This window comes from Durio zibethinus, chromosome 18, assembly GCF_047325235.1.
Source record: "Durio zibethinus cultivar Kanyao isolate XHJ-2024 chromosome 18, ASM4732523v1, whole genome shotgun sequence".
Classification (NCBI taxonomy): domain Eukaryota; kingdom Viridiplantae; phylum Streptophyta; class Magnoliopsida; order Malvales; family Malvaceae; genus Durio; species Durio zibethinus.
In genome coordinates, this window is record NC_143179.1 from 1,309,005 (window position 1) to 1,323,102 (window position 14,098).

At 29.9% G+C, this 14,098-nt stretch overlaps 1 protein-coding gene across 1 annotated transcript; it reads right to left on the bottom strand.

The window, feature by feature from the left end:
• Positions 1–11,849: 11,849 nt before the first annotated feature.
• Positions 11,850–13,305, bottom strand: LOC111300229 (uncharacterized). The gene has a single exon (XM_022895869.2). The coding sequence runs from the start codon at positions 13,145–13,147 to the stop codon at positions 11,873–11,875; it is 1,275 nt and encodes a 424-aa protein (XP_022751604.1). The 5' UTR covers positions 13,148–13,305; the 3' UTR covers positions 11,850–11,872.
• Between the last annotated feature and the right edge of the window lie 793 nt (positions 13,306–14,098).

Sequence of the window (14,098 nt, forward strand, 5' to 3'; positions counted from 1 at the left end):
TCTTTGGTAATGTTCAAAATAGGATAAACCAAAAACAACAAGAGTTGCGTGCATTACTGGAACGGTAACAAACTGGGGTACTAACTGATAGGATTCAGGAATACAGAAAAGAATTGATGAACCTGTTGTTAGGGGAAGAAACGATGTGAAGACAAAGATTGAAGGCATTCTGGCTTAAGGAGGTGATAGAAATACGGGTTTTTTCCATGCGACGGCTTCCCACAGAAAGAGGAATAACTCGATATAGTAAAGTTTCAAGATGATATAGGAGTGTGGATACTGAAGGGGGAGAAGATAGAATGAACCTTAATGGAGTACTTCCAGGATGTTTTCACCACATCCCAGCCTACACAAATTGAGAGGGTAACTGACAGATTGGATGGACAGATCCCAACCGAGATGGATATGCAGCTTGAGAAGGATTTTACAATAACGGAGGTAAAAGAAGCAATGTTTCAGATAAACCCTAGCAAAGCACCGAGACCAGATGGTATGAATGTTTTTTATAAAAAAATATTGGCATGTAGTAGGGGTTAGAATATCAAATGCTGTTTTGGATTTTCTAAATAATGGGGGATCAGTCAGGGAGCTTGATCATGCCAATATTGTCTTAATATCAAAAGCAGGAGACCAAAGTCTATAAGGGATTTTCGACCCATTAGTCTGTGTAATGTATTGTATAAAATTATTTCCAAAATGCTATTTAATAGATTGAAAAACCTACTGCCAAAGATTGTTGGACAGAATCAGAGTGCGTTTGTGCCAAGACAAATGATCTTCGACAATACGATGGTGGCTCACGAAACAATTCATGCAATGCTCAACAGGAGTTGTGGTAAGAATGGGCGATGGCACTAAAGTTAGATTTGAGCAAGGCATATGATAAGGTTGAATGGGATTATTTAGAAAGGGTGATGTACAGGATGGGATTCTCGGCAAAATGGGTCTCATGGATAATGACGTGTGTACATAGTGTTTCTTATTTGGTAGTGGTTAATGGCAACCAATTTGGAAGGATTCGTCCGACTAGGGGACTCGGGTAGGGAGATCCATTATCACCATACATTTTTCTATTCTGCATTGAGAGGCTATCTTGTTTGTTGCAACAAGCCGAGGTGACAGAAAATATCCACAGCGTGGCAAGTGACGAGAAGGGCTCCAAGAATTTCTCATCTGCTATTTGCTGATGACTACATATTATTCTTGAGAGCTAGTGTGACATATGAAAATGCCTCGGGACAAATGACAAACATAGCAAAATCTGCTGTCTTTTTCAGCTCGAATACAAATGTGGGTGTCAGGGAGGAAGTCAAGACAAGATTGGGTGTAACGAAAAATTTGACACAGGACATCTACCTTAGTTTACCTATTATGATTAGTAGATCCAAGAGGGCAGCTTTTCGAAGGTTAAAAGAGAGAATATGGCAGAGAATTCAAGGGTGGAAGGGAAGACTTCTATCCCATGCAGGGAAGGCAATCTTGATTCAATCAGTGGCTCAGGCGGTGCCTATGTACTGCATGAGCTGTTTTTTACTCTTAAAAAATCTGTTGCATGACTTAGATATGATTATGGCTGGGTTTTGGTGGAATAGTGGGAATGGACAAAAAATGATTCATTGGAAAAACTAGGACACTCTGTGTGTTGCTAAAATGGATGGGGGACTGGGTTTTAGGGATTTTGAAGCATTTAACTTGGCGTTACTAGCAAACAAGGGTGACGTTTAGTGTATGATGAATCTTCTTTATGTCACACAGTATTAAAAGTGAAATATTTTCCATACAGCTTGTTTTTTAAAGTAGACTTGGGGAATAATCCCCCATATGCATGGCGAAGTCTATTAGCTTGGAGATCAGCCTTGGTGGCAGGTTCAAGGTGGCGGGTAGGTGATGGAAGGAGTATTGAGGTTTGGCATGACAAGTGGTTAACTAAGCCATCCACTTTCAGACCTGTAATGCCACAAGGGAAAAATGCCAACATTTAAAAGTCGCAAAGTTGATGGATAACAGCAGATGAATATAGAACCTGGACATGCTGACTGGTTTGTTCTGCAAAGAGGATATTGGTTTAATTCTCCAAACACCCTTGAACAGGAACCCAATACCAGAGAAGTTGATATGGATTGATTCAATGCTGCAAAATTTTTTGATAAAGTCTGCTTATCATGTTGCCAGATTGTTGCTGGGCAAAGAGGTAGAGGAGAGGGAGACCCGATCTCCAGTATGGAAGCTGGTATGGACAGCCAAAGTTATCCCAAAAGTGAAACTCTTTATTTGAAGGCAGATATGGAGTATATTACTAGTTAAGAGTGCTATTAAAGCTCGTAGAATTCTAGTTGAAGACATATGCTGTGTATGTGGAGATATGGGATAATCCTATGACAACATATTTTTTGAATGTATATTCAGCTGCTATTTATGGGGTAGGTTTTGTAACTGGGTACAGGGATGGATGGAAACATGGTCCACGTCTCCAGATTTTTGGACTGGTTTCTTGATTAAGGCGAAGCAAGAAGGGAACTTGGAAACGTGCATGTATGTGCTGTGGATGCAATGGTCGAATAGGAAAGATGCCTCCATGAAGTTATGTGCGGGTCTGTAGGAGAGGTGGTTTTCAAGGTGGAACAAATGCTGCAGGAGGGGGAGCTGTAGGTTTTGGTAATGGAGGAATATTGCAGGAAGACAATGATGAGGTGGACACCGCCTGTGGATGCTGATTTCAAAATAAATGTGGAAGCATCCTTTGAATCCACAAATGGGAAAGCAAGGTTAGGAATGGTGGTTCGGGATAAGAGGGGCAGGGTCGTATTATGTGCAGCAACGAGCACATTGAACGTGAAGCGCCTTCTTCATGCAGAGATGAAATCAGTTCTTTTTGGAGTCGACATTGCTAAGGAATGGGGTTTTGGGAAAGTGTGGAAACTAAAGCAGCAATGGTGTTACAGGAGATTGTTAAGGCTGGGGACTCAAAATAGGAAGGAATAGGGATAACAATGGATGTTTTGAATGCCACAACACAGTACAGGGTCTATCGTTTCTTACATGTCAATAGATCTGCGAACAAATTAGCTCATAATATTGCTAGGTTTAGTTGTATTAAGGGTCAGGTCCATGTGTGGTAGCATCTCCCAGGGTCTATTCCTAATGTCAACGTCATTTTAGATTAATGGAAGCATCTAGCTATTTTATCAAACATATATATATATATATATATGTTTGAAGATATATTTGTTGATTTAACATTTTTATAAGAGAATATATATTTATATATATATATATATCCTAGAATTTTCGGATATGAAATATTAATATATACTGATATGAATTCCTTGCATACCAATATTTCTAAAGGTTGTGGAGAAGTTAGATCTTAAATACTTTACAAAGTTAAAATTGACAATTTTTGAGTAATTTAACTTTTTCAGAATTATTGGGTCGCTTAGCTTTTGTTTTCAAAAACCCATTTTATAAAGCAATGTTAGAAATGAATCTATTGTAAGCATGTGCTTCATGAAGAGAAAAGAAATAGATATCTAAATGTATTATTTGAGTGCAATATTTCAGTCCATGTAGCACTGTTCTTGCTTAGAATAAAAACAAATCCAAACCATCTCTCTTGAAAATTGTTCATAGTTTTCAAAAGGAAAATGCCATATGCACTCATCTGACACACACATTTCACACACTCGTATAAAAGATAAGTTTTCAAATTTTTATTATAACTTCATAAAGATTTTAGTATTCTGCACTTAAATCTCTAAAATAAGAAATATATAGGATATATGAGTGCATTATTTGAGTATAATATTTTAGTGCATAACAGTATCCTTCTCAAAATGAAGCAAAGATCAATTACCAATCTTTATTGTATAGGTAGATGTATCTTTATTTGCTAAAAGTAGAGAACACAGCCTCAAAATCAAGACATCAACTAAATTAATCATCTTCTTGCTTACCCTGTAAACTAAACAAACCATTACAACTTTATTAAACCTAACTGCTCTGGCCAGCACCAGGAAACAGCTACCAGGCAGGTGGAGCAACGCCCCACTATGGGAGCAACTATCCTTGAGAGTTGGTGTGAAAGTAGGATTTGATGGGATCATTTTAGGCCAACAGTCTTCCGGTACGGAAAGAATTGCCTGGCAACAAGCAGGGCCAATGTTGCCAAATTGGCCGCTAAAAATAGACTTGTAAATTTCTCATGCACATCCTTGGATGCTCATTATTGATGACCAGCATCGGATGACATTGACTGCAATTCCAGGTGGGAATAGGCCTGGAATTTATGGTGTGGTTCCAGATGGTGATGGCAGCACCTGGGCTAGCCCTGGCTACGCCAAAAATGTGGTCACTGTTAGGAGAAGAAAAGCTACAGCTTGAGCTGTTTTAGACATGGTTGAGACAAAAATATACTGCAATACTGAAGTAAGGCTTACTGGTTTGGTAATTTCGTGGTCCAAGGAAGAAAGCCAGCCTGAATTTATAGATGGGAATTAAAAGCAAAGTTTTGGAATGAAATTGATGATTGATAGAGCATACATTAATTTTGAATTCTTGTTAGAATTTGTTTTAATTTGGTCAAAATATACATAGCTAACTAAGGAAAGGTAATAAATTTGATAACTACTAGTTAATATTTTACAATTGTCTATCTGATAAATTTTAAATTAGTTTTAAATTTTTTTTAAAAGGATAAATTTTTTAAATGACTAATTGCATCTAACAAAAAAAATTGATAGCCACTTTCATATTTTGATTTTTTTTTTAATTTTTATCTAGTAATCTCAAAATCATTATAACAAATGTTATTCTTTTAGCTATATATAAAAAAATTAATATTCAAAATTTAGTAGCATTTTTGGGATAAACGCTACTAAATTGAAATATTGAATAGCATTTGTAGACCTAAAACACCGCTAAATATTTTATCCTAAAAAATGCCATTAGCTTTTCAAAAATATCATTCTTGGATTTCATATCATTACTTTTAAGAAACACCACTAAATGTAAAAAAAAATTATCACTAACATTAACAGCATTTTTTTACATTTTTGGTGACATTTTTTACAAACACCATTAACTTTTTAGTGATGTTTATAAATACTGCTAAATAATTTTTTAAAATGCCACTAAAATTCAATTTCTTATAGTGAATACCATATTGCTTTTATTTTTTCGTATCATTTTTGTATAGTATCACTCTATCATATTTAAAATTATTGTATTTGAAAAATTCATGACACAAACTACTTGAATGGTTAACTATGTTGAAAAATTTTAAAAACTATATTTTATTGAATAGATTTAAGTTATAAAATATTTTAATATATAATGTAAAAAATAAATATTCTTTCTATAACTTTTTTTTTTCAATCTTTTCATAAATATTTCAAAACTATGTCTAAACACCTAATATAGTTATGCTTTTTATACTTTAAATTTATTGTTGTCATTTTTAATTTATTTCCATTAAAAATTAATTTTTTTAATTTTATAAAAATTTAAAAACTAAATTAATTTTTTAATTTTTGAAAATTCAAAAAAATAAAGGAAAATAAAGAAAAATAATCATTTCATGTAAAATAAAAAAATAAAAAATAATTCACATGTAGTAAGGGTTCGGATAGAGATATAACTCCGAAATATAAACTAATCAAACATAATGAATTTTGTTATATTTGTGATTTATTTTTTTAATTAATGAAACCATACAATATTGTTTGTGATCTCTTATTAAATTTAATAAACAAACATGAATGAATAGAAATTAAATATGTTCACAAGATAATTGTCAAACATTATATTCGTTTTAAATATAAACAGTTTTTATTATATTCGTGATCTGTTGTTTTAATTAATGATTTTAAAATATTATTTATAATCTTTAGTTAAATTTAATAACAAATATTAACAAACAAAAATTAAATATATTCATGAATTATTGATCAAATTTTTTTTCAATTATACTAGTAGATTTTAGAGATATTTTGAGAAAAAAAAAAGAGCATTTCTAAAACAACTATCTAATCCAGCTCACTTAGGTTTCAGTAAATTCAAGGATGTGACCTAAATAATTCACATGCCCCCTTTTCTCTACCAATAACCATCAAATTTTATTAATTTATTCATTTGCAAATGTGACTCTTTCTTATATAAATAAATTTCATTTCCTCTTCCCTAACTTATTTTCTTTCTTTAAAATAATTTTTTTATTTTTGTATTTCAAATTACAAAACCTAATATAAATATTAATATTAGTTTTTCTTTAAACTTTTGAACTGAGTTTTAAGGTTAATTACACGTTTGGTAATAGTTAAATTCTCAATTTAGTATCTAATATTTAAAAATTCACAACTACATATTTGAATTTTGAACTGAGTTACTTGTCTTTTATTGTCGACCAAAAAACAAAGTCAGCACTCATCAGCTCAATATAAATCTGATTAACTTTAAGCAAAGGCATTTTGAAGCTGCTAAACGTACAATTAGAAAAAGTTGAGAGACAAATCTTGCACAAGAGAGAGATTGGAAGGCTGGGAATCTATGCAGAAAATCATGTTGTTTCATTCATTGATACCTTAACTTTAATTTAATAATTCGTGTAATTATATCATATAAAATATTAAAATTTATATATTTATATTATGTTTTATATAAATATTGTATATCATAATTCGTATCAATACGAAAATATAAAATATATTTTTTTTAATTTTATTAATCTCATATATAATTGTTATTAAAATTTTAAATTATATATTTTTTATATAATATTTATATAATATTTTTATATCATATTTTAAATTATCAAATTTATCATAGGGTTCACATGCAGGCAGGTCTCTATTATATATTTATTTGTTTACTACTAATATTTACTAATTTATTTGGAAATACAAATGAAATAAATATGAAATGCATCTTATTTTATCATAGAAGCTGCCTATTGTAGTGAACATGAAAAATGATAAAAAAATATGGAAATAATATAATTTAAAATTTTAATAAAATTATATATTGATATGATAAAAATTAAAAATATATTTTATATTTATATATCGACATAAATTTAATAAATAATATTTTATATTTTATATAAATTTGATATGATATAAAATAAGATATATATGCAAATTATAATATCTATATCATTTTATTAATTATAATAATAAAATTTAAAATTTTCACTAATATAATCATTTCTCGTTTAATTATGTAAGGCAAAAACAGTGCTTACTCTTATAAATTTCATCCGTCCATCCTCTCATTTTCAAGTGATTTAACTCACAACCCCACCAAACTCGACCTAAAACAATGGCTTGCCGGCCTCTACAAGAGTTTTAACGAGTCACGCCATTGCTATGACTTTGTGAGTGCTCACTTTCTTGTCAACCAAAATTAAAGGCCATGACCGCATTCAATGAATTGTTTTCATCTTTTAATCATACATGTATTTTTCCCAACCTCTCCTTCTTGTACTAAGCATTTGCATGTTGAAAAGCCAAACAAGCTTAAGCCCCAATTCCCACTATTGCTACTTTCAGCTTTCCAGTTAATAATTAGATGACGTACCAAACACTTCAAGTACCATGTATCCACGAGCACAAAGTAAAATTAAAAGTTTTTATCTTGTACGTAAAATTAGAGCTCGTAAAATTGACCTCAATTAGAAATTTTTTTGAATTTGAACTCAATCAAATCTAATTTAATAAAAATATCAATAACCCAAATTTATTTTATTTAAATTTAAACTAATTTGAATTCAAAATATTTAAACCCAAATAAAAAGATTAATTTAAAATTAATTAATTTAATTTTAAAATTTTAAAAATTTAAATTCAAAATAATTTGAACTTCAGGACTCAATTTTTTCAATCTAAAATTATGGGATCCAAAGTGATTAAAAACCATACACAAACAACAAATTTGCTGTATAATTGCTTCGGTTAAAAAAAAAAAAAGGGAAAAGGACATGAACTTGTGATTTGTCACAAGAGGTAAGACTTCTAATGGGACAAAGACGTGGTCCCCAGGAGGGAGGCGGGGAGACCAGGTCAAACCAAAACTCATAGGCTTTTAAAAGAAGAAAAATCGGAGATTGATCCAAGGGCTATGGAAGTAGGGTGGCGAAAATATAGAGGCAGGTGAGCCGTAGATGCGAGACCATTCCCAAGAAAAAAGATTCTATGCTGTGGCTATCATCGACCTAATGTCAAATCAAAAGGAGCAGCTAGCTTAGCTGCAACTCTTACCCTTTTCATTTACTATTTTTACTATTTCATTTGTTTACTTTGCTTGAAATTATATATAAATTTAATAATATTGATAACATAATTTTTAATTTTTTTATAAAATATAACATAAATATAAATTATTAATATTTTATATGACACGTGTACATCATGCCGAAATTTAAGTTTTACACTGCTTTGGTACAGTACTTTCGTAATGAAACCCTCCCGGCTTTGATAAGATTAGAATTATACAATCCACCAAGCAACCTGTAAGTTTTTTTTTTTTTTTTTTTTTTTTTTTTTCAACTTTTCCAATAGAGTAATCTGAATTAATTTCTACTTTTGGATCCTAAAATTTTCATGTTATCAATTGAACCGATTAGTTCCTACTACATTCAAATATTACAAAGATAATAAATAAATTGAATAAACTTTATCATTTATTAATAAATTTTATTATTTATTAGCAAATTTTATATAAAAATAAATTTTATAAATATTAAATAATTTAAAATTTTTAATATATACAACTTTTAATTTAATATCTTTAATAATCTTTAATATATAATTTACCTTATCAACATTGCTATTTTACATCATACTGTAATTATTATTTTATATCCAAATATATATTTTATTATTAATTTTAATCTCATTACTATAATAACCAATTTTACTTTTATAACTATTTTTAATTTTTAATTTCATTACCATCCAAATATACCATAATTTTGAAATCTTACTATTAAACTCACACACTTATTAAAACACAATTAATATATTTAACATGACACGATATAAATGATTCATAAACATTATCAAAAAATTACCATCCAAAAATCTTTTATTTCTAAAAATTATTACTAAATACCAAAATACCCAACAATAAACACATAATAAAAAAATAATAACCAGAAGAGAGTTTTTATTTTAGGGATTTCAATTTTAAGGTTCGATATCTTTTTACATCTTCAAGTTGTTTTTTGAGATTTCAATTGGAGAAAGGAATAGGGTTTAGTTTTGGTGTTTTGGATTGATAAGAGAGGCAATTGAACAGCGAAAATAGCAACGATGGAAGGATTAAGCTTTGGATTTTAAGAATTTTTTTTAGATTCTCAAATAAATAAGTGTTGGGGACATTTAGTAGTAAAAAATGTATAATAATTTTTTTTTATATTAAAAGCTTTCAGTAGACAATCAAAAATAATTTTAACATTTGTATCAATTTGATTTATCAGATTGATCTGACATTCTCAGCTATAACATCAATTTTATAGTGTTTTTATTGTTCTTTAATAATTCCCTACCACTTATTTATAAATATGAAAATTCAAGTATCATAAAGAGACACACACCATTCCATCTTCTCTTTATTACTCTCCTTTCAATCTCCTTCTTTTTTACTTACGCATTAAAATGTAAACACAAGGATCATTCTCTACCTTTGTATCTATCCGCCTTACTCTTTTATTTTTTTCAAGAATATCTTGAGACCAAATCACTATACCAATAATAAAGAAAATGAAAGGAGAAGACCAGAAGACGACGCAAGGACTAGTTAGATGATGATAGAGGCAGCATTCGAAGGAAGCAGCTTTTAGAGACGACAAACAAGGTGAAATTGTGAGTTCGATGAATGAGAAATGAGAAGAGTTAATTACAACTTTGTTAAGTGAATTTTTAAAAAAATGTATAAATTAGTCCTTAAAGAAATGAAATGTATAATTTATATTTTGAATTTTTAAATAATATATTATTTTTAAAATTTTTAATATTATTAATTTAATTCGTTTATATAATATGTAATCAATATAATTTTATTATATGAATATTATTTATTAAATAAAAATATTAAATATTTTGTAAAAACCTTCGCGTAGACGTTATATAACAAAAAAAAAAAATGATTGATCCTAGACATTTTTACATTTCAAGTAAAAATTATATTTTTTAATTTATATTAAAAAAAATATATTGATAATATGAATGATAAACACATAGCTCGATAATTTTTGTTAATTACCTCATATATAAGTTGATATGATTAATGAAATTAGAATTGAAATTAATATGATATCTAATTTGAAAGTTCAAGTGCAAAGTTATACATTTTTATTTTTTAAAATATTAATTTATATATTTTTTCAAAATATAAGTAAAAAAATATAATTTTTTAGGGTTAAAGTTTATAAACATGTTTAATGTATTTCATGCTACTTATATATATTTTTCATATTTTACACATGTTAAACATATTAAATACATATACATATAACAAGAATAGTATCATATCAAAATATATTTGAATGCAATTTATTATTAGTTTTCCTTTTTTCATACAAAATTTGTTCCTTAAATCTTATAAAGATAATAATGAACAAAGTAAGGTTCAACTAATCTGATATGGATGTCAATAGTATTTTTGGATAAATTAAGGAGAAGAAAAAAAAAAGTAGGCCAATAGAACAAATAAAATGACATTAAGATGCAAACAACATCAGCATCTGAATAATTTAAGTAATAGTTGAAAATATCCAACATGTTTGCTCCTCTTAGCAAATGTTGATTGAATGTGGTCCAATTGCCACTCCTAAATTTAAACAGATCAGGGCAAGGAGGTCTCAAAAGTACAAAACATGAATATATATATATATATATATATATATAGAAAAGGAAAAAAATATAAAAATAAAAAATTTTAATAAAGTGAATTAAATTTAATAATTCGTACATTTATATTAAAAAATTAATAATTTATATATTTTTATTATATTTTATATAAATAATAATGTTTTAATTTATATGGACACAAAATATTTTTTTTATTTTTAGTAAATATATATAATTTTAACTAAATTTTAAATCATTTTCGTATTTTTATTATATATTTGATTAATTATCCTGTTTTAAATCATCTAAAATTGACTGGGGAGTCTGATACCATCCAAAAAAAAAGGCATCATTGTTTACCAAAAAAAAAGAAAGGGGCATCATTTCCCAAAAAACCTCTCCATAGTAAACATCAAATCTCAAAAAATATTAAAATATTAAATGAAAATTTAATGAAAGAGACAGATTAGATAAGCTCCAGTAGTACATGACTATTATAAAAACAGAACAATCCTGACAGACGCGATTTCGAGCGCGTGCAACCCAAAATTCAGTCAGCCCACCAAATTCTCAACTCTATCAAGAACGGCGAAAACAGAGATTCCATACCTTTCAGATCAGATTAAAAAAAACCTTACAATCTCAAAAAAAAAAAAAAAAAAAAAACATAAACGAACTTCTTCCAAACTCTCGGATTTTCATTTCTTTTTCCATTGAAAATCAGCAAAATGCTGACAAATTTTTAAAAAACTTAAAACAACCATGAACAAGGAAAAAAAAGGGTATACACATCAAAATTCTACAATTTTTTTGTTTCCAAAAGAGAAGGACAGCTACAAGAAACGTGGGAATAGCAAACTTGAATCACTTGAGAACCCTCGAAGGGAATTAAAAAAAAAAAAAAAAGAACGCATGACATTAAATCTCAAAAACAGTACATGAAAATGTTAAAAATGTTACCATTACTACAATTAATACTTGGTACTAATTTGTTACCAAATCTCGTTTCTTTTTTTTTTGGTTCTTTTTTAATGATTTCGATCCGTTGTTTTGTTTCTGCTGTTACCCTGATGCCCTTTGCTGCTTCCTCCATTTGCAGTCTTTTGTGGAGAAGAAGTTGAAAGGAACTGTCCGAATCCAAAAACTGAGCCTGATTTTGATGATCCTATCAAGGAACAAACAGGGACGTTAAGAACTGGGTTGATTCTAACATTACCTGAATATGACCTTTCCATTCCTCTTTGTTTAAACCTGGGACCACCATTAAAGCTACTTGGACTACTTGAACTTCTTTCCAGGTTATGAAACACGATTTTCCCTGAAGAATTCATTCTTGGACTATCTACTGAAACTCCCCTGATTGTTACTCCACCTGATGAATCCATCCGGATCGGACTCCGTTCCATTCGAGTCCCACCAGCTGCTGTTTGATTGGTGTCCGACACTGATGAACCTGGTCTTGGTTTAAAAATCCTCATTCTTGGTGGGTTTGGGTTTATGTTTCTACAAGGAGCAAATGGATTGGGGCTGGGGTTGTTTAAACTTGGCTTGTCGGTATCAAGTGATAGCCTTGGAAGATCCTCATGTTCATGGCCGGAAGATGAAGAAGAAAGCGATAACCTTGATGAAGATATAGAGAGTGACTCACAATCTGAGTCTTTCAACAAGGGAAGACTCAATGTAGAGTCTGCCCAGGAAGCAGTGGAAGAGGAGGATTTGGAGTTTCTATTAAGGAAATGCTTGAGAGATTTCGGGTTATTATTAGATAATAATGAGATTTTGCTTTGAGAGTCGGATTTCGGAGGTTGATTAGTGTAATGGGAAAACTTTTTAAGACCCAGAAGTTCCCTCCACCTGCTTGAACACCTTGGAGCTTTAGGAGAAAACAAGTAAGGATCCGTGCCAGAAATCTCCATTCCTATTCTATGGCAAGATTTGGCTGTTTCGGGGGACCTGATTTCAGACAAAGCATTCACAGGAGGATGCTGTTTCAGAGTTGAGAAATGTAAAGGCACGAGCTTACCATCAGAAAAAAGCTCATCAGCTGGAAGCATGGTGACAGGATCTTCATCAAGCCTGAACTCAAAGTCACCAGCTACTGTATCTTGGATCTCTGGCGGATCAGAATCAGGAAGAGGATCTTTGGAAGACGGATCAGCCGGGGACTTGGGTCTAGACTTAGATGACTCCTCTTCTTGGCTGAGGGAAATCCTAGGACTCAACCAACTGTATGTAGAGTAACTTGTTGTAGGCTGGAAACTCTCCGGCGAGACGCCGATGTTGTTAACACAAGCTGAAGCCATGAAGAAAAACAAAGCAATAAAAGAAAGGGAATTATATTTACATTTGGGCTGATAAAATGATATAAGAGTTGAAATCTAAAGCAAAGCCGAAAGGGAAGCGTTTTTGTTTGCAGCAGCTTTGGCTTTGGTTTTGGGTTTTGGTTTGGCTTTATTAGGGTTTGTTGGGGGGGGGGGGGGGGGGGGACGATTACATGAGAGTGAAAAACTGTGGAAAAGGGTGAAGGTTATGGTATTTGGGTAGGGTCACGTGACACATTTTTTTTTATTTTATGAATTCTTTTAGAAATATATCACTTATAATTTTTTTATTATAATTTTGTTATAATTTTATAATTATTAATTATAATAAAAAATTAGAGATTTATTACTTAAAAATTTAGATTCTATATAATTTTTAGAGTTCAATATAAAAGTATAAATTTATTATATATTTTTTTATTAATTTAATAATTTAAAAAAATAAAATTCACATTTACATACATAAATTTTAATTTTATTAAATACTTTACTACTTCGAATTAATAAATTAATCTAATTGTTTATATAATATTAATATCTAATAAAATTATAATACATGTTATAAATATTGAATTATTATCATGTAATTTATTGTCACGCTAATATTTAAACAAAAAATTTTAAAAATATGTACTTTTTATTTAAAATTAATAAATAAAGGAAAAGAATCAGGCAGATAAAGATAAGAATGGGAGGAAAGAGGAGAAAGATAAGGGATACAAGGAGAAGGGGAAGGGGGAAGGAAAGGTAGATCTTTTTACATATTAACTTTTGTTTTTATAAAATCTTAAATCATAATGGATAAATTATACTAAGTGATATTTTTTATTATTTTTTTATTTCCTTGTCGTTTCTTTACACGTCAAACAAAGTTGGTTCTGGTCAGTTTTGCTTTTTTGACTGTTTTTCTTGTTAGACTTGTCTCTTTTATGT